The 21,936-nt window shown below is 36.7% G+C and overlaps 1 protein-coding gene across 1 annotated transcript; it reads left to right on the top strand.

Moving 5' to 3' along the window:
* The first annotated feature begins 18,464 nt into the window (after positions 1-18,464).
* DEFB126 (defensin beta 126) lies at positions 18,465-20,723 on the top strand. Its single transcript, XM_033185350.1, has 2 exons — positions 18,465-18,555; positions 20,363-20,723. Exons 1-2 carry the CDS (start codon positions 18,498-18,500, stop codon positions 20,662-20,664), a joined length of 360 nt encoding a protein of 119 aa, XP_033041241.1. The 5' UTR covers positions 18,465-18,497; the 3' UTR covers positions 20,665-20,723.
* The last annotated feature ends 1,213 nt before the right edge of the window (positions 20,724-21,936 follow it).

Here is a 21,936-nt window from a genome sequence, read left to right as displayed (position 1 = left end):
TCTAGCAACTAGAGTTAATCCATAAATTTACCAATCTCTGAATAATATATGGAACATAGACCACTTGAATTCTATATAACTCTCCCAATTGATTCTATTTTCAGAATTTGATATTTAATTATGTTTTTAATATGATAAAACATTTTTATTTAATTCTGCCAGTTTAATCTGCTTTTATCCCTTTTTTTGTTGCTTCTTCATCACACGTACTTTCCATATGTGGTCATTTTTTTAAAATAAAGACCATCCTTTAGAATTTCCTTTCATGAGATCTGCTGATGTCTATCTCTATCTGAAAAGGTTGTATACATATTTTCTTCTTAAAATATTTTTGTGGATATGGATTTCTAGGATGACACTTACTTTGAAAAAATATGTTGAAGAGCTCAGTCCATTGGATTATGGCTTCTATTGTTTGTGGTGAAAAATCACCTGTCAGTGTAACAATTACTCTATCAAAAGCATGGTTTCTGTTTTACCCTCTGACTGTTTCCCACTTTTCTCTTTGTCATTTTATCTAGATGACAATTCTTACTTATTTTCTGGACTAGTGTTTCTTAGATTATTTCTGGAGAAAAAAAGATTTATTATCTTTTCAAATTTATGTAGCTTTTTGTAATTCTTTTTCTTTAATTTTCTTTCTCCTTCTCTTTGAAAATCTTATTAATCAGATATTGGCTCTCCCGGATTGACACTCTGTGTCTTACATATTTTGCTCATACTTTCCACTTGTTATTAGATTTCAAAGATTTTCTCACTTTATCTTCAAATATGCCTGTTAATCATTTTTCTAATTTCCAAGAGTTTACTACTTTTCCTTACATAGCATGATATTATTGCTTTATGGATGGAATACGCTCTTGAAACTCTCTCCAGCCCCTAAATAATAGTTATTCTAATGTGCCTTTCTTCATTTATTTTCAGTCATATTAAAGATTTTCTCAGATAGCCAGCCTAGATTGTTTATTCATATTTTACATATATACTGAGCCATTCTATGTGTGCAAACTTGTCCACAACTTTTGTTTTAAAATGCTTGAACTGTGAAGATAGAAAAGACATGTTTGCTGGAATGCATAATACTGAAGTTTACTTCTCATAGTCTTTCTTTAGAAGTCATCACCTAGGCAGAAAAAGAAAGTAACTGAAAAAAATGAAAACATAATTTCCAGGAATATCTGTGCCAACCCAGGTGATTAGTAAAACAAAATTCTAAGATGACAGCTCTTTTTTTTTTTGAGACGGAGTCTCGCTCTGTCGCCCAGGCTGGAGTGCAGTGGCCGGACCTCAGCTCACTGCAAGCTCCACCTCCCGGGTTCACGCCATTCTCCTGCCTCAGCCTCCCAAGTAGCTGGGACTACAGGCGCCCGCCACCACGCCCGGCTAGTTTTTGGTATTTTTTAGTAGAGATGGGGTTTCGCCGTGTTAGCCAGGATGGTCTCGATCTCCTGACCTCGTGATCCGCCCGTCTCGGCCTCCCAAAGTGCTGGGATTACAGGCTTGAGCCACCGCACCCGGCCGATGACAGCTCTTATAGCCTACATGGGAAGCAACCAGTTCACACTACAGAAGAAAGAATAAATGTTCCAGAGACAAAATATAGTTATGATACACCCTCATCTATTGTAGTATAAAAAAAGCTGAAGTCTAAAGTACACAAATGTAGCAGCATAATACTATTAAATAATAAATAATTTAATGTTCTATTTTATGGCATTATTTTAGAGCAGCATTATTTGATCATCTTCTGTTTATCACACATATATCTACCATTTATCTTATAGTATCTTTACATAAACATTAAAATAGTTATACTCAGATTGTACACTTTTGAAGGGAGTTAGCCTATTTGTGTCAATTATTTACTAAAACAAAGCTAAATAATAACAACAAAAAAGCCTTGTTGGAACAGGGACCAGGGGAATGATCAGAGCAATAGGTAGCTTGCATGAAAATATTATTAACTCTGAATACTTTCTCATTAACATTAACAGTGTGTCCTGCCTGTATATGTAATCCATTTAGGATTAAACTATTAATGTATTGTGTTCTAGGATGGCAGAGTTATTAAGCAACCCCTATATGCTCCAGGGGATATAGGTTGATATTCTTCAGCTGTCAAAATTCTTCAGCTGACTTAAATCAGAAGTAGTGGCATTTATCACCAGTCAACAAAGTTCTTCTATCCTCCACTTCTTTAGCCTACTCATCTAATGGATGGTGGCATGAACATGAAGTTTCTCTCCTAAATATCTATATTATTCCACAAATCATGGGATATGCCTGCAGGCTGCCAGCACAATCAGATCTTCATGTTCCAAGAAAGGGATCATTAGTTTGGCCCTACAAGATGTGCCACCTTTCTTGGAGAACTGAGTGTTCCACATGCAATCTGCTGAGGCATGAATGCGCTCTTGGCATTTATGTTTATTTGCTCCTTATTGCACTGTATTGTGTCAGAATGATGGTTTGGGTTCAACAGTATGCTCGCGTAAGCAACTGTTCCAAACTTCCTAAACGCACAGTTGTGGAATGTGACACAATTATTGGCAATGATATTTAAACAGGATATGTGTTTTTGGTGGGGTCTCTGGGAAAAATTACTCAAGGGAGGGGTGGAGTGATCCAAATATTCAAGTAGTAGACACCCACTTGACTTTGGCCTTCCACTTCCTCCTGTTTGGAACATACTCATAATGCTGGAGGTAATGCTGCCATCTATAACAATGAAGCAAAAACACTGGATAACAGTATGTGAACAGAACAGTAGAGGCTGACTAGCATAGTGAAGCTGTTATATAATTTCTGGACTTTATGTTATATAAGAAAATGAAACCTGAATTTGTAATAAACGAACAAAACACCTTTTTCACGTTTTTCTGTTTCATAGTACAGTCTATTATACTTTCTACCTGGCACATCATGGATTATAGATAGAATGTGATTTAGGATTAAATTCTCTTAAGTTTAAAATGTGTAGTTTTATTCTCTCTTGTTCCTTCTCTTACTGCCTCCAGTTCATTTCAGAGGATATGAAAAGAGATGCTAAGAGACTTTTAGCCGGAAGTTTACATTGTCTTATTGAGTAGGAGGAAAGTAGCTTAATAGTTCTATAAAGAGTATCATTACAATTTTAAAAACAAACAAAAGCATAAATTATATACCTGTAGTCTATGCTGAAAATATTTCCTGAAGTCACAGATTTGGAGTATTGTCGACTTGTGCATAAACTTCCTGAGACCATGGACTATTGTTTTTCTCACTGCTTTATCCCTAGCTCCTTGATCAGAACAGGCAGAGAGAAGATGCGCAATAAATAATTGTGAAATGAATAAATATAATAAATGAATATATCCTTTATTACTTACACAAACACACAAACACATGCGCACCAACACATCTGTGAAGTTTTACATGATAGTATGTATATACATTGCTTTGGTGGAGGAAGTTACTGATTTTCTTTTAGCTTGTTTTCCTGCTTTATTTTTCTTTACCAAACAAGTTTCACTTTTGCTGTTAGAATATAATAAATAACAGAAACCTCATGAACAAAGCAGCAGCTGAAAAAAATAAATGGAAAATTCTTAATTCATATATGATTGCCTCTGTGAAACAGTTAAAAGTAGTCATCCAATTTCAGTTTGAACACTTTTTTCCTCATAAAGTCATCCTATACCTTTGCTCAAATTTAGTTTTAGGTGGATTAGGAGTTAAAAATAAAACATAAACCCATTTAAGAACCAAGAAAATTGGTAAGGTAAATTACTTTGGTAAAATGCCCAGGTTCCGGGCTCTGCTGAAGAGACACTGTTGATTCAACCTTAAAATATTTGCAGTCTCTGGTAAGGTGACTTTCGCTGAAGCTGCAACCAGCTCAGAAACAAATCAGAGTGACTCACTATTCTAGCAACTTGACAGAAGAACAATACTAGACAGAATATTAATTACCTTTTGGAGGTAATTATTATTTATTGAAAACTCTACTGAACTTTTATATGTCTGGCATACAATAAAGGTTATGACATATTTTTAAAAAGAAAGAAAATATAACTTATTGTCCAGAGAGGAAATGATCAACACCCAGTCAATGGAATTATCAACCAGAAACTCAAGATAACTGTGATAGAAATATGCTAAAGAATATGGTGGGAAAGTAAATAGTACTGGTGTTTACTGATAAATAGAGATTTTTACTCATGAGCCAAAACAAAGCAATACGAATTAAAAATTCAATATCAGGAATGGATAATTCATTCAATGGACTGAACAGCAGACTGGGAGAAGCAAAGAAAACAATCACTTCACTTGAAACTCTAATGAACATTTGAAAAGAAATTTCCCAAATGAACACAAAGAGAAAAAAAGTAAAGAAAAATTGAATACAACATCAGAGATATGTGAGATATTATCAAATAATTCAACATGGGTTTAATTGGGTCCCCAGAAGAAGGGAAGGAGAGAATGAAGCAGAAGAAATAAGAGCTAATAGCTTCCTACATAGCAAAATTGATCCAAGAACTTCAGCAAGGTCTAATTAGGACAAATTCAAAGAAAATTTCTAGACACAGTGGAATTCCAACTGCTGAAAACCAAAGACAGAGAACAAATCTTAAAAGTAGCCAGAGGAAAAGGACATGTTATCTAAGGAGGAACAATGACACAAATGATGCTGAGCTATTTCCAGAAAAATAAAAAAAGTGGGAGACATCAGCAAGACGGCAGAATAGGAAGTCCCAGATCTCATTTCCACATGGAAACACCAGTTTAACAATAGATGAACCAAAATACCTTTATTAGAATTCCGGAAGAGAAGAAAAGCAATTCAAAGATTTCTCATAAGAAACTTCGAAGGGCAGGAGGAAGTGGCACAATATTTTTAAAGTGCTTCAAGAATAGTAAGTGTCAATCCAGATATCTATGTCCAAGAAAATATCCTTCAAGAATGAGGACCAAATAAACACATTCTCAAATGAAGGAAAACTGAAAAAAAAAAGGGGGGGGGGTGTCGCTAGTGGATATACCTAAAAGAATAGCTAAAGGAAGTCCTCCACAGTGAAAGAAAGTATTTTTTTTTTAAAAGGAATCTTGAAACATAAGGAAAAAAGAAGAGAAAAAACAAAAACATCAGAAATGCAATAAACTTTTTACCTGCTTTTTAGTTTTCTAAATTATTTTTGACAGTAACAGCAAAAATTATCCCTCTATTGTGATTCTCAGCATAGGTAGAAAAAATATTTAAGTCAATTATATTAGAAACGGGGGGTTATCGTAGAGACATAAAGGGAGATAAAATCTCTAAATTTTATCTGATGTGGTTAAATGATGCACCAGCAGACTGTAATAAGTTATGAATATATAATGTAGCACAGACAACAATCACTACAAAAGCTATACAAAGAGGTACACTTGAAAACATTGTAGATAAATGAAAATGGAATTCTAAATCATGGAAAAATATCTCACAAAGTGGCAGGAAAAATAAGACAAAGAAGCAAAAAGGAAACAAAAACAAAATGAAAGATTTAAGCATTAATATATCAATAATTAAATTTAAATGATCTAAACATGAAAATTTAAAGATGAATGTTGGCAAAGTATGTTTTTAGATGACCCCATAATTAAGAAACTCACATCAAATATAATGACATAAATAGGTTATAAGTAAAAGAATGGAAAAAGATATCTCATACAAACATTAATAAAAGGTTTGCAGGAGTGACTATATTAATGCCAGATAAAGTAGACTTCAGAACATCAAAAAAAATTACGATGAAAAAAGTGACGGCCGGGCGCGGTGGCTCAAGCCTGTAATCCCAGCACTTTGGGAGGCCGAGACGGGCGGATCACGAGGTCAGGAGATCGAGACCATCCTGGCTAACACGGTGAAACCCCGTCTCTACTAAAAAAATACAAAAATTAGCCGGGCGAGATGGCGGGCGCCTGTAGTCCCAGCTACTCGGGAGGCTGAGGCGAGAGAATGGCGTAAACCCGGAGGCGGAGCTTGCAGTGAGCTGAGATCCGCCACTGCACTCCAGCCTGGGCGACACAACGAGACTCCGTCTCAACAAAAAAAAAAAAAAAAAAAAAAAAAAAGAAAAAAGTGACAAAAGGTCCAGTCCATCAAAAAGATATGGCAAACCTAAATTTGTATGCTCTAAAATACAAAGCTGCAAAATATGTGAAGCAATAACTGAGAGAGTTAAAGAGAGAAATAAGCAAAATACAATCGGGATATCACCACCCACTCCTTCTCAGCATTGATAGAACAAGAAAGAACATCAGCAACAGCAATAGAAGAATTCAACAACATTAACCACAGGACCCACGTGGCATTTAAGGAGCATTTCCACTCTACTACAGCAGAATAAATATTCCTTTCGAGCTCAGAGAATGTATACTAAGATAGACTATATCCTAGGCAAAAAAAAAAGAAAGAAAAAAAGGAAACTCAACCAATTAAAAATAATTTAAATCACACAAAATTTATTCTCTATATGATTGACACAGTGAAATCAAACTAGAAATCAATACCAGAAATAAAACAGAAAAATCTCCAAACACCTGGAAATTACACAACATACTTCCAAGTCAAAGAGAAGTCTCAATAAGAATAAAATATACATAGAATTAAATAAAAATGAACCTATAACATATTCATAATTTGTGCTAAAGCAGTGCCAAGAGAGAAGTTTAGAGCAATAAATGCTTATATTACAAAAGAAGAAAAATGTCAAATTAATAATCTTAGCTCTCACCTGAATTAGAAAAAGAGCAAATTAAATGCAAAGTAAGCAGAAGAAAGAACATAATAAAGATAACAGCACAAATCAATGAAATTGGAAACAGAAAAACAATAGAGAAAATCAGTGAAATAAAAAGCTGCTTCTTTGAAAAGATCAATAACATTGACAAACTTTTAGCAAGACTGACAAAGAAAGATACAAATTATCAGCATGCAGAATAAAACAAAGAATATCACTAAAGACCCTATGGGAATAAAAATGATAACAAGGGAATACAATAACTCTTTTTTTTTTTTTTTTTCCCGAGACGGAGTCTCCCTCTATTGCCCAGGCTGGCGTGCAGTAGTGCAATCTCAGCTCACTGCAACCTCTGCCTACTGGGTTCAAGAGATTCTCCTGCCTCAGCTTCCTAAGTAGCTGGAACTACAGGCATGGGCCACCATGCCCAGCTAGTTTTTGTATTTTTAGTAGAGACGGGGTTTCACCACATTGGCCAGGGTAGTCTCAAACTCCTGACCTCATGATCTGCTTGCCCCAGCCTCCCAAAGTGCTGGGATTACAGGCACGAGCCACCGCGCCCGGCCAACTAACTCTATACATTGATTTACTTTTTTATTTTAAAATATCATTGCATTCCCAGTAGAAACCCTAGTAGGTAAAGCAAAAAATTCTTGTTTGTAAACCCTTCTTCTTTGATGATATGCATCTACAGCTAAAGATTTTCCATTAAGTGAGGCAGGAGCTGTATTTCACACATTATAAAATGTTGTATTTTACTATCTTTCAGTTCAAAATACATATTAATTATTCCTATAATTTTATGTTTAACACATGGCTTCTAAATAATTTTAAATAATACTTTTTAAATTTTTAATTAAATTTTAAATACTTTTAAATAATAAAAGTATGCTAGTTAATTTCAAAATATTTGGTATGTTTCTTAACATGTTATTTTTATTGGTTTCCAACTTAATACTGATGTTTTTCTAGATATCACATTTTTAATTGTTTGCTATTTTTCAATTATTTCTGCAATATTTTAGTGTTTTGACATTTATAGGGACTTCTTTAAAGAATCAACACTGGCCGGGCACGGTGGCTCAAGCCTGTAATTCCAGCACTTTGGGAGGCCGAGACGGGCGGATCACGAGGTCAGGAGATCGAGACCATCCTGGCTAACACGGTGAAACCCCGTCTCCACTAAAAACTACAAAAAAAAAAAAAAACTAGCCGGGCAAGGTGGCGGGCGCCTGTAGTCCCAGCTACTCGGAGGCTGAGGCAGGAGAATGGCATAAACCCGGGAGGCGGAGCTTGCAGTGAGCTGAGAACCGGCCACTGCACTCCAGCCCGGGCGACAGAGCGAGACTCCGTCTCAAAAAAAAAAAAGAATCAACACTGTCCATCTCAGTGAGCACTCCATGTGCATGTGAAAAAAAATGGGTATTCTGTAGTTATTGGATGTAGTGTTCTATACATGTTAATTAGATAGAGGTGGTTATTCAGATTTGCAACATTCTTTTTTTTTTTTTTTTGAGACAGAGTCTTGCTCTATCACCAGGCTGGAGTGCAGTGGCACTATCTTGGGTCACTGCAACCTCTGCCTCCTGGGTTCAAGCAAGTCCCCTGCCTCAGCCTCCCAAGCAGCTTGGACTACAGGTATGCGCCACTATGCCTGGCTAATTTTTTGTATTTTAGTAGAGATGGGATTTCACCATGTTGGCCAGGCTGGTCTCAAACTCCTGACCTCATGATCTGCCCGCCTCGGCCTCCCAAAGTGCTAGGATTACAAGCGTGAGCCACCACGTCTGGCCATTTGCTACATTCTTACTAAATGTTTGGTCTAGTTATGCTACCAATAACCAACAGTGAATGATAAAATTTCCAACTGATTGCAGATTTGTCTATTTTCAAGTTACTTTTGTCCATCTTTACTTCATGTATTTTTAAGTTCTATTATTAGATACATCAAGTCTTTCTAATGAGTTGACCCTTTCGTCATTGTGAAATGGCCTTCATTATCTCTAGTAAATATTGTTTGTCTTGGAGTCAAATACATCAGATATTAATATAATCACTCCACAATTAGCAAAGCCATCAAAAGCGGCTTGTATATCCAACTTATTCTCTGTATCGATTTCTTTCAGTTTTGGCCTGAAAAATCTTTACTCACTGAAAAGCAAAGAATATAAAGACAAAAAAAGGTAAAGAATATCCAAGGACTGTGGGACACCTGCAAAAGCTGTAACCTACATGTAATGGGAATACCAGAAGGAGAAGAAAGAAAGGAATAGAAAAAATATTTAAAACAACAACTGAAAATTTTCAGTGGGAGTATAATTAGTTCAACCATTGTGGAAGACAGTGTGGTGATTCCTCGAGGATCTAGAACCAGAAATACCTTTGACCCAGCAATCTTATTACTGGGTATATACCCAAAGAATTATAAATAATTCTACTATAAAGACACATGCACACATATGTTTATTTCAGCACTATTTACAATAGCAAAGACTTGGAACCAACCCAAATGCCCATCAATGATAGATTGGATAAAGAAAATGTGGCACAGGCCGGGCGCGGTGGCTCAAGCCTGTAATCCCAGCACTTTGGGAGGCCGAGACGGGCGGATCACGAGGTCAGGAGATCGAGACCCTCCTGGCTAACACGGTGAAACCCCGTCTCTACTAAAAAATACAAAAAAAAACAAAAAACTAGCCGGGCGAGGTGGCGGGCGCCTGTAGTCCCAGCTACTCCGGAGGCTGAGGCAGGAGAATAGCGTGAACCCGGGAGGCGGAGCTTGCAGTGAGCTGAGATCCGGCCACTGCACTCCAGCCTGGGCGACAGAGCAAGACTCCGTCTCAAAAAAAAAAAAAAAAAAAAAAAAAAAAAAAAAAAAAAGAAAATGTGGCACATATACACCATGGAATACTATGCAGCCATAAAAAAGAATGAGTTCATGTCCTTTGCAGGGACATGGATGAAGCTGGAAACCATCATTCTCAGCAAACTAACACAGGAAAAGAAAACCAAACACTGCATGTTCTCACTCATAAGTGGGAGTTGAACAATGAGAACACATGGATACAGGGAAGGGAATGTAACACACCATGGCCTGTCGGAGGGTAGGGGGAAATGAGAGGGAGAGCATTAGGACAAATACTTAATGCATATGGGGTTTAAAATCTAGATAACAGGTTGATTTGATAGGTGCGGCAAACCACCATGGCACATGTATATCTATGTAACAAACCTGCACGTTCTGCACATGTATCCCAGAACTTAAAGTAAAATAAAAAGAAAGAAAAAAAGCTTAAAAGACTAAAATGAAAAAAGGAGAAAATTTTCCCCAAATTAATATCAAACATCAAACCACAGATCCAAGAAGCTCAGAGAATACTAAGTAGGATAAATGAAAAAACAAAACAAAACAAAAAAACCCTAATCATGTCATATTCAAGCTCCATGAAACAAAATATAAAGAAAAAGTCCTGAAAGAAGATGGAGGAAAAAATCTTACCTTATCATAATAATAAAGTGGTCATTTCTCCAAGAAGACATAACAATCCTTAATGTGTATTTGTCTAAAAACAGAGAGTCAAACAATGTTTTGATTTGCATTTCCCTGATGACTAGTGATACTGAGCATTTTCCCATGTATATGTTGACCATTTGTATGTCTTTTGAGAATGTCTATTTTTGTTCTTTGCTCATTTTTCAAGGATATCATTTGTTTTTACTTCTGTTGTTTGCTTTCAGTTGAGTCCCTTGTTTATTCTAGTTTGATACAGTCCATTTGTCTGTTCTTGGTTTTGTTGCCTGTGCTTTTAAGGTCTTAAAATATTTGCCTAGACCAAAGTCCTGGAGTGTTTCCTCTATGTCTTCTTCTAGTAATTTGTATATGATGATAGATAGCAGTCTAGTTTCATTTTTCTCCATATAAATATCCAGTTCCCAGCACCATTTATTGAAGAGTGTGTCCCCTTTCCCCACTGGATGTTCTTGGTGCCTTTGTTGAAAATTGCTTGACTGTAAATATATGAATTTATTTCCGGATTCTCTATTCCTTTCCATTGATCTATATGTTCATTTTTATACCAACACCATGTTGTTTTGCTATAAGAACTATAGCCTTGTAATATATTATGAAGGCAGGTAGGGTGATGCCACAAGATTTGTTCTTTTGTCTCAGAATTGCTTTGGCTATTTTGGCTCTTTTTTGGTTTCATACACATTTTAGTATTAATTTTTCTACTTATGTGGAAAATGTCATTGGTATTTTGATAAGAATTGAATTGAATCTGTAGATTATTTTGGGGAATATGGTCATTTTAACAAAATTGATTCTTCCTTTTCACAAGCATGGGAGTCATTTCCATTTGTTTGTGTCCTCTTCCATTTCTTTCATCAATGTCTTGGAGTATTCCTTGTTGACATCTTTCTCCTCCTTGGTTAAATTTATTCTTAGGTATTTTTGTAGCTATTATAAATGGAATTGCCTTCTTGATTTCTTTTTTAGTTAGTTCATTATTGGCATATAAAAATGCTACTGATTTTTTAGTGTTGATTTTTCATTCTGCAACTTTACTGAATTTATCAGTTCTAAGAGTTTTTCGGTGGAGTCTTCAGGTTTCTTTAAATAAAATTATATAATCTGCAAAGAGGGATAAGTTAGCTTCCTGTTTCCCATTTAGATACTGTTTATTTCTTTTTTTGTCTAATTGCTCTATCTAGCACTTCCAGTGCTATGTTGAATGGGAATTAAGAAAGTAGGCATCTTGTCTTATTCCAGTTCTTAAAGGAAAGGCTTTCAGCATTTCCCCATTCAATATGATGTTAGCTGTGTGTTTGTCGTATATGACCTTTATTTATTTTTTTGAGATGGAGTTTTACTCTTGTTGCCCAGGGTGTAGTGTGGTGGCGTGACCTCGGCTCACTGCAGCCTCCGCCTTCTGGTTTCAAGTGAGTCTCCTGCCTCAGCTTCTCGAGTAGCTGGGATTACAGGCATCCACCACCACACCCAACTAATTTTTTTTTTTTTTTGTATTTTTGGTAGAGACGGTGTTTCACCATGTTGGTCAGGCTGGTCTCGAACTCCTGACCTCGTGATCCACTTGCCTTGGCCTCCCAAAGTGCTGGGATTACAGGTGTGAGCCACCGCACCCAGCCATACGACCCTTATTATGTTGAGGTATGTTCCTTCTGTGCCTAATTTGTTGAGTTTTTATCATGAAGTGATGTTGAATTTTATCAAATGCCTTTTCCTGCATTGAGAGAGTCATATTGTTTATGTCCTTCATTTTGTTGATGTATCATGTTTATCAACTGGCATATGTTGAATAATTTTTGCTTCTCTGGGATAAATGCCACTTGATTATGACATATTATCTTTTTGATGTGCTGTTGGATTTGACTTACTGGTATTTTGTTCAGGAGTTCTGCATCTATGTTTCATCAGGGATACTGGCCTGTAGCTTCTTTCATTTTGTTGTGTTCTTGTCAGGTTTTGGTATCAGAGTAATGCTGGCCTTTACAATGCTATAGGGAGAATTCCTTTTTCAATTTTTTGGAATAGTTGAGGAGGATTCGTGTTAGTTATTTACACATTTGGTAGAACTTGGTAAACCAGTGAATGCATCTGATCCTGGGCTTTTCTTCAGGGATTTTTAATTACGAATTCAATCTTATTGCACATTATTGGTCTGTTCAGGATTCTGTTTCTTCCTGATTTAATCTTGGTGGCTGGTATGTGTGTGGGAATTTACCTTTTCCCCTAGATTTTCCTGTCTGTTAGTGTATAGCTGTTCATTATAGTCTCTGATGATCTTTTGTATTCCGTGATATCATTTGTGATGTCTCCTTTTTTCTTTTCTGGTTTTGTTTCTTTAACACACAAAAGTATAACTCACTGGTAGAGCAAATGCATAAATGAGGAAAAGACCCAAATATTACCACTACAGAAAACCACTAAACCATAATTATAAATAATAAGAGAGAAAAAAAGAAAAAAGCTATACAAAACAACCAAAAACTAATTACCAAAATGACAAGGAAAAGTCCTCATATATAAATAGTAAGTTTGACTGTAAGTAGACTAAATATTCCATTTAAAACGTACAGATTGTCTGAATGAATTTTTTTAAAAAGTGACCCAATAATATAATGCCTACAAGAAACTCACTTCACCTGTTAAGACACATAGACTGATAATAAAGGGATAGAAAAAGACATCTCATGCACACAGAAACCAAAAGCGAGCAAGAGACAATGGCAGTACTTTCAGGTAGGAGATAAGCTTCCATGACCTCAGCTGCCACCATTCCCCACAATGCCCCAGCTACCCAAGAGACCCTGAGCCCACTCAACTAGTACATTACTAGTATAAGTAGTACGTTACTACTATAGCAGGCATTTGAGAGAGCCACTACAGTAAAGCTATTAGCAACCAAGGAAATCATAAAAAGTCTACATAACTCCTCAACACTCCCATCAGGGCTAATGATTGCGGTTGCCATTGGGAAACCTGACGGTAAGGCTGCCCCATTCAGCTGTGCCCAACTTTAACCCCACTTTGGGGCTGAGAATGAAGCCCATGCCAGTGTGCATTCCACAGACAGACTGTTTCCTGAGACAATAGTGTTTCTCCCAGTAAACAAAGATCAAATATAAACTCCCTGCTATCACCACATCTGGCTCTTAACTGCAAGAGCCACCTACTGGCCTGGAGGTCAAACTGCACAATCCAATAGAAGCGTTGACACAAGCGCGAAGTGCTTGAGAAAAAGATAAGCGTCTCAAGACCTCTGCCACTCAAGATCTGCAGGAAACTGTTAGCCTCATCACATGCCTAGTACATCGCTACTACAACTGGCATTTGAGAAAGTCGCCGCATGAAGGCTATTTATAACCAAGGAATTCATACAGAGTATATGCTATTCTCCCTGTCATTACCGCAAGTGCTGGTGTTTGTGCCTGCCAATCAGCTATTTGAAGGAAGGTTTGACAGCTTAGCTCCACCCAGCTTTATCCTCCCCTTGAGGGGCTGAGCAGGAAGCTCAGGCTAGTGTATATTCCATAGACCTGCCCCTTGCCTGAGGCAACAGAGAGCTTCTCCCAGTAAACAAAGATCAAGCATATACCCACCTGCTTCTGCCCAGATTTTATTCATAAGCACCACATAGTAGCCTGGAGGTCTAACTGCAAAACCCAATAAAAAACTGGCGGCCGGGCGCGGTGGCTCAAGCCTGTAATCCCAGCACTTTGGGAGGCCGAGATGGGCGGATCACAAGGTCAGCAGATCGAGACCATCCTGGCTAACATGGTGAAACCCCGTCTCTACTAAAAAATACAAAAAACTAGCCGGGCGAGGTGGCTGGTGCCTGTAGTCCCAGCTACTCGGGAGGCTGAGGCAGGAGAATGGCATAAACCCGGGAGGCAGAGCTTGCAGTGAGCTGAGATCCGGCCACTGCACTCCAGCCCGGGCGACAGAGTGAGATTCCATCTCAAAAAAAAAAAAAAACTGGCTTACACAAGTGCTCAGCACAGGGAAACAAGTTAAGCTTCCTGAGGCTTTTGCACTGTGGCCCTGCAGGAGGTGGTGGCCTAGCCCAGCATATCACTACTACAACCAGCATTTGAGAAAGCCACCACACAAAGACTATCTATAATCAGGAAACTCAGAGTCTTTGCCACTGAAAGCACCCAGAACCAAAGCCAAATAACCCTATACAATGTATATTATAATCACATCCTCAAGGGGGAAAAAGTCCTGACCAAATGAAAGTAAATTTAAAAATAAGAACAGACAGTTGATCCAAATGAGAAGAAACCCAAGAAACGATTCTGGAAGTATGAAAAAACAGAGTGTTACAACACCCCAAAGGATTGTACTAACTCTTCCACAATGAACCCTAACCAAAATGAAATCTTTGAAATACCAAACGAAGAATTCAAAATATTGATTTTAAAGAATCTCAGTGAGGTCCAAGAGAAAGTAAAAAATCAATACAAATCAGAAATACAATTCAGGTTATGAATGAAAAATCTACTAGAGATGGATTTTTTAAAGTAGTTTTTTTTGTTGTTTGTTTGTTTTTGTTGTTGTTGTTGAGATGGAGTCTTGTTCTGTTGCCCAGGCCAGAGTGCAGTGGTGCGATCTTGGCTCACTGCAAACTCTGCCTCCAGGGTTCAAGTGATTCTCCTGCCTCAGCCTACTGAGTAACTGGAACTACAGATGTGTGCCACTACACCCAGATAATTTTTTTAAATTTTTAGTAGAGATAAGGTTTCACCCTGTTGGCCAGGCTGGTTTCAAACTCCTCACCTCAAGTGATCTGCCCATCTTGGCCTCCCAAAATGCTGGGATTACAGGTGTGAGCCCACTGTGCCCAGCCTAAATAGTTTTTTTTAAATGAACTTCTGTAAATGAAAAATTCATCCAGCCTGGGCAACAGAGCAAGACTCTGTCTCCAAAAAAAAAAAAAGAAAAAGAAAAAAAGAAACTACAGAATATAGTTGAAGGCTCTAACAATAGACTAAACCAAGCAGAAGAAAGAGGTTCAGAACTTGAAGACAAGTCTCTTTTGAATTAACCCAGTCAGACAAAAATAAAGGAAAAAGAATTTTAAAAAATGAACACAACTTTCAAGGAGTATGAGATTATGTAAAGTAACTACTGAACCTATAAGTCACAGGTATTCCTGGGGAAAAAGAAAAAGTGAGAAGTTTGGAAAAACTATTTGAGGAAGTAATTGGGGAAAACCTCTTTAGTCTTGCTAGAGATTTAGACATCTAAATAAAAGAGGCTCAAGGAACGCCACGAAGATACATTGCAAGACAGACTTCATCAAGATATGTAGTCATCAGACCATCTAAAGTCAACATGAAGGAAAAAAATTCTAAAATCAGCAAGAGAAAAGTATATAGTCATCTATAAAGGAAATCCCATCAGAATAACAGTGGACTTCTCAGCAGAAACCTTACAAGCCAGAAGAGATTGGGTCTAATTTTTGGACTTCTTAAAGAAAAAAAAACCTGTCAAACATGAATGTTATATCCGGTTAGATTAAGCATCATAAATGAAGGAGAAATAAAGTCTTTCCTGACAAGCAAATGCTAAGATAACTCATCATCACTAGACCAGTCCTATAAGAAATGCTCAAAGGAATTCTAAAAGTCAAAATTAAAGTTTAGTACTCACCATCATAAATACACACAAAAGTATAAAACTCACAGGTTTTATAAAACAATTGATTGAGACTACAGAGCAACTAGGTAAAAAAATAACATTACAACAGGAACAAATCCTCATATATCAATATTAACTTTGAATAAAAAAGGATTAAATGCCCCCACTGAAGAGATATAGATTGGCAAAATAGATTTAAAAACACGAACTAACTATATGCTGTTTACAAGAAACTCACTCTATTAATAAAGACACGAATTCAGGTAAAGGGATGGAAAAAGATGTTCTGCACAAACAGAAACCAAATGAGAGGAGGAGTAGCTATACTTATATCAGATAAAGCACACTTTAAATCAACAACAGTAAAATAAAACAAAGGAGGTCATTATATAATGATAAAAAGATCAATTCAGCAAGAAGATATAACCATCCTACTAAATACATATGCACCTAACACAAGAGCACCCAGATTCATAAAACAAATACTACTAGACCTAAGAGGGATGAGAAATTACCTAATTGGTACAATGTACACTATTGTGATGATGGTTACACTAAAAGCCCAGACTTTACTGCTACTCAATATATCCATGTAACAAATCTGCCCTTGTATTCCTAAATCTATAAAAAAATTAAAATTTAACAAAAATAAATAAAACACATAGCTAAAACTAAAAAAGCAAAAACAAAAAACTTACTATGGTAAATATTGGTAAAGATGTGGGGGAAAAAGTGAACTCTCAAATATTGCTAGTGGGAATATAAAATGGTACCACTTTGGAAAACAATTTGGTAGTTTGTTTTTGTTTTTTTCTTTTCTCTTTTTTTTTTTTTGCATGCCAGAAAAAAATATTTACAGGAACTATGGAACACAGAGGTTTATTACATCCATAATTAACATGGAACATTTACTTATCAGTTTGATAAGGACAACACTGAGACATCTTAGGACAGAGAGAAAGGGCAATTTTCAAAGGGAAAAAGCATAGTATATGCATATTTAATAAGTAAGACATACACATACCATGTGAGTCCACCATTCTAATTCTAGCTGTTTATCCAAGAGAAATGAAAGCATATGGCTGCACAAAGAGTTGCACGCAAATTTTCAATGGCGGTTTTATTTGTAATAGCTAATATCTGAAAACAATCATCATGTTCATTAGGGGGTAAATGGATAAATCAATGATCATACATGCATAAAAAGGAATACAAGCAATAAAAAGGAATTAACTATTAGTAAATGAAACATATATGATTCAAAATAATCGCCTTGGATGGAAAAAGCCAAGCAGGAAAGTATTCATGTTATATTACTTCATTTATGTACTATTCAAGAGAATGCCAAGAAAACTACAAAAACAAAGAGCAGGTCAGTTGTTGTCTGGGTATCATGGAGGTAGAGGGATGGAGGGGGAGAGGAAAGAGTGGATACCAAAGAGGAATGAGAAGCATTATGTTGATTATGGTAATGTTTTCACCAGTGCATCTTTTGCCAAGTTAATCAAATTATACACTCTAAATAATGCAGTTTAATCAATTATATCTCAGTAATTTTAAATGAAAAAAAATAAAAACTCCTCTCAAAGAACAAAACCTCTAGGACCGTATAGCGTTCAGTCGCAATATAGTCAGGCACTCAAAAAAAAAACTTTAACATAAATAAAATTCTCTTTGGTTGCCACCTTAAACTCATTCCCATCCAGAGAAAACAGCTTTTATTAGAATGACATGTGATTTGCATTTTTAGTTCATGCATTTACTTATATTCACATATATATAACTTTTTCACACAAATTGGAATCATTACTATGCATGTTGTTCTAAAATGTTGCTTTTTTACTCAAAAAATGTTTAATAAGATAAAATCTGCTGCACTCTTTTTAACAGAAGGACAGAATTAAATCATATGGATGCACTTCATTTTATGCTGCTCTACAGAGTGACAAGATTCTTTGTGCATATATCTTTGAGCAGTTATTTCTTTCTTTATAAAAGCCTTTTTAAATTTCCAGATCATCAACAAAGCATTAACTTGATCAGTTAAAAAACAATTGCTTCTATCCTTCTCTGAAAAGAATAATATACAGAAAAGAATTACATATATATATATATATGAATAATATGTCATAAGTGATCAGAAAGACATTGTATTTTAGGTGGAGAGACAGAGAGGTGACCAGACTGCTACATGCAGTAAGATGAACCCTGATAGAACTAACACTGGAGGCTGTGAAAAAACAGCTAGGAGTACCCAGCCTTGGTAGAGCAGCATGATTTCTTCCTGTAATTCTTTCTCTCCAAATTGCCATACACTTCAGCAGAGTTTGCAACTTCTCTTCTAAGTCTTTATCCTTCCCCCAAGGCATGCCTAGCACAGGACTCTTGAACAGTGATGCCTCAATTAGAGTTGCTGGCCAATAGATTGAAGCTGTGTTGGCACAATATCCTACATCCTCCCAATCTACTGGCTGAGCCCAACCCCACCTAAGAAGGACAATAAAGATCTGTGTTCAGAGTCATACTGAATAGAGACTTCTGGACTCTATAGAACCCATTGCCTCCTGATGAAGTCCCTACTGCTCACCCTTGCAGTTTTTATGCTCCTGGCCCAATTGGTCTCAGGTAAACAGAATCTTGGGGAAGAAGAAACACTGGCCTAGAACAGGGTCCTGCACATGGAGTCCCTATTTCTAAGTGGTCTGTGGAAATGGGGTCTGGCTTCTCACTGGGAGCAGGGCTGAGATTTGTCCTACTTCTTCGGATCACCGCTGTTCTAAGAAACTTGAAGGCTCTCAGGGTAGAGCAGGATCTATGATCCGAGCTGGGGAGTACGGTAAGGCAAATCCCATAAAGTTGCCTCCAAAGGTAGAAATGATCTTGAAATCCCAAACTTCTATCCTGTCACTTCAGGTCAGTTCAGTCAAGCTCTGCCTCATTTCACCCTTTTGTTTTTTTTTTTTTTGTGGTCAATATTCCCTCCTGAGGTAACAATTACATAATATTACTTCCCCCAGTGTTCTTGGTCTTACAGAGAAGGTCTCTGATTTTTTGTTTGTTTGTTTGTTTGTTCTTGAACGTTGTTAACAGAACAGGGAAGGCTGTTTCTATATATGTATAGGACTGTAAAATGGAAAAGGAAAAAAAAACTCTGTGTGGAAACTATTGCAAATCTGTATCAGATTTCAGCTGTTTGTGTAAGCATGTATTTTTAATTTATTCTGTAGCTTATATTTACAAAACCAAGACAAGAACACTGAAAGTTATTTAGAAAATAAATTGGCCACATTTCATCACTGCTTGCATTTTTTTTCCCTTGTAACCAACTGATATATGAGTTTATAACCTGCCTTATTTTTTTACCTAAGATTCTATCAGGAAAATTTTCACAGGTTTTGAATATTCCTTGAAAATACAATTTGCAGTAGATGCTTATAATTCTGTCATATTTTTGTACCAATATTAACTTGGAGAGTCCTTAATTGTGTGCCATTTGGGTTATTTTTTCTAATGTGTGAGTATTGTAAATAACATTATACAACCTTATTAATATATCATTGTGAGATTCTCTGTTTGTATAGGTAAATTTTAGAAGTTCCATTCCTTGGTCCAAGGATATTATTTCTTCTAAGTTAACTGGCACATATTACCAATGGTTACTATTGGAGTATTTGTATTTTTAACATTTGTTAAAAATGTTTTTTGCAAATATATATTGGTTGTTTCTAAAATGCATTATTTATTTGAGACACCTAATTTTCATTTTCATGATGTCAAATCTATTGGTGTTTTCTTTGCATTCTTCCATTAACTTAGAAAGTCCTTCTCCATCTTGAGAACAGTTTTTCATGTATGATTTTGTTTTTTATACTGGACTCAATCCCACCTTTTACATAAGACACAATGAAATAAACTAACATTCTTTAGTATACTTTCCTAATGGGTAGAGGGTTATATAATAACTCCATAGCCCGTCTCTAGAGATTGTAGTTTATATTCCCTAGGATTTGCAGAAATGTTCAAATTGATAGTGGATAAGAGGAAATTATAATACTCTCATGGTTGTCTCAAAAAATGTTTTAGACTTATTGCATCCTTGAAATTCTATGGGTTTAAATTGCCTGATTTCTCCCTCTGTCTCTGGAACATTAGTGACATACATCAACATACATCACATACTTGTATGTCTTCCTTTTTCTACACTTTGTGTGTGTGTGTGTGTATTCTAACATATACATATCTAAAGAATTCTATGTGTGTTTATATTTATAAAATTTCACTTAAACCTCAAAATAGGTATTTATGATTAGGAAAAACATGCTAAAGCAACTGGAAAGGCACTTGAATAAGCAGTGCTCAAAAACTATTGCTATTTTTTATCCTCCTGTGATAAATACTTAGGCTTAATAATCTATATAATTCCTTTATTCAGGTAATTTGTATGTGAAAAGGTGTCTAAACGACATTGGAATTTGTAAGAAGACGTGCAAACCTGAAGAGGTGCGTTCAGAAAATGGTTGGGTAATGTGCGGCAAACATAGGGCATGCTGTGTTCCAGCTGACAAACGTTCTGCTTATCCTTCTTTCTGTGTCCGCGCAAAGACTACGAGAACTTCAACGGTAACAGCAACAGCAACAACAACAACAACAACAACAACAACTTTGATGATGACTAATGCTTTGATGTCTTCGATGACTACGATGGCCGCTACCCCTGTTTCTCCCACTACTTGAACGTTCCAGCCTCTGTCTCCTGCTCTAGGATCCCCAGCTCATTAAAGCAAAGAGGCTTATTCTGGTGTCCGTTTTCTCTCTATAGTCCCCTTCCCACTTTCCCTCCATTCAACAGTATCTGGAAGGGCAGCACAATTTCATTGCACTAGCATTTCTATGGTAGAAATGCAAATAAAATAGGGGCCAGGAACAAGTGAGGGTTAGTCCAAAACACACACTCAGGAATGGTGGATAGTAGCAATGTCATCCTTGAAGACAGTTCTAGGCCCACAGCTTGCCATACCAATTATTATCAAACTTCATGTACATCAGAAACACCTGGAGAGATGGCTAAAGCACAGATTTCTAGGGCTCACTTTTAGTTTCCAGTTTTTCAGGGGAGCTTGAGAATTTGCATTGCTCACAAGTTCCCAGGTGATGCTAGTGCTGCTGGTCCAGGGACCACACTGTGAGAACAATTGGCTTATAATATGAAAGGATTGAAAGCCGACTGTGAATGTGATTTCATACAGATTGAAGGCTGCATTTCCTATGTAGTTTTGGAGTAGGTAGTAACACAAAATCATCCTACAGAATCCTCCTACAACAACCTGAGAATGTAGGTATTATAGCCTCACTTTAGAAAAGAGAAAACTTGATTTCTAAGCATTAGAAGACTGGGACAGACTAAATTAACTACTGAGAGCATTCTGTCACTGCACCATGAGGTTGCCCAATTTTCTTCTCACCCTGGAAATCCTCATTCATAGCTTCCAACTTAAATATGATGAAAGGGAGATCAAGAGCTCTATAAAGTGTCCTGAATATTAGGACAGGCACTCATCCCAAGCAATAGAATGTTTCCCTTACATTACATTACATTGGTGCTCTGCCTGCACCAATAAGATAATATGACTGGGTGTATCATAGTTGTCCATCCATGCCTCAGGCCCACTTCCCTGATAGTTGGACACGGAGAATAGGCAATGCCGATGCCTTCACTTTCTGGACACTTACAGTAGCTGTGTTTCTCTTTGTCATCTCAGTCAGTTTGCTCACTTATGAAATGATAGTGTTTTACTCAGTATCTTTCTCCCCACCCCTGTCATAGTACATCTTTCTGATTCTGAAAATATAAGATTGGCTTATGTTTTGTGGGGTCAACTTCACCTTTGACCCCATAAGATCCTAGAGATTTAGTGTAGAGATATATAAGTTGGAGTAAACATTGGTGGAAGGGTTTTCTCCACTATAGACACAAATCCATGAGTGCCATCACAGACTTCTTTTCCT

This window comes from Trachypithecus francoisi, unplaced genomic scaffold, assembly GCF_009764315.1.
Source record: "Trachypithecus francoisi isolate TF-2019V2 unplaced genomic scaffold, Tfra_2.0 Lachesis_group21, whole genome shotgun sequence".
In the NCBI taxonomy this organism is placed as follows: Eukaryota; Metazoa; Chordata; class Mammalia; order Primates; family Cercopithecidae; genus Trachypithecus; species Trachypithecus francoisi.
Note: the sequence above shows the minus strand (reverse complement) of the source record. Positions and strands in the feature narration are given on the sequence as shown.

Excerpts from the sequence above, each read along its gene's own strand:
- DEFB126 (XM_033185350.1), top strand. The coding sequence starts at position 18,498 with ATGAAGTCCCTACTGCTCACCCTTGCAGTTTTTATGCTCCTGGCCCAA. Across the intron at positions 18,556-20,362 it reads CCTGGCCCAATTGGTCTCAG|GTAATTTGTATGTGAAAAGG; the intron begins GTAAACAGAATC and ends TCCTTTATTCAG.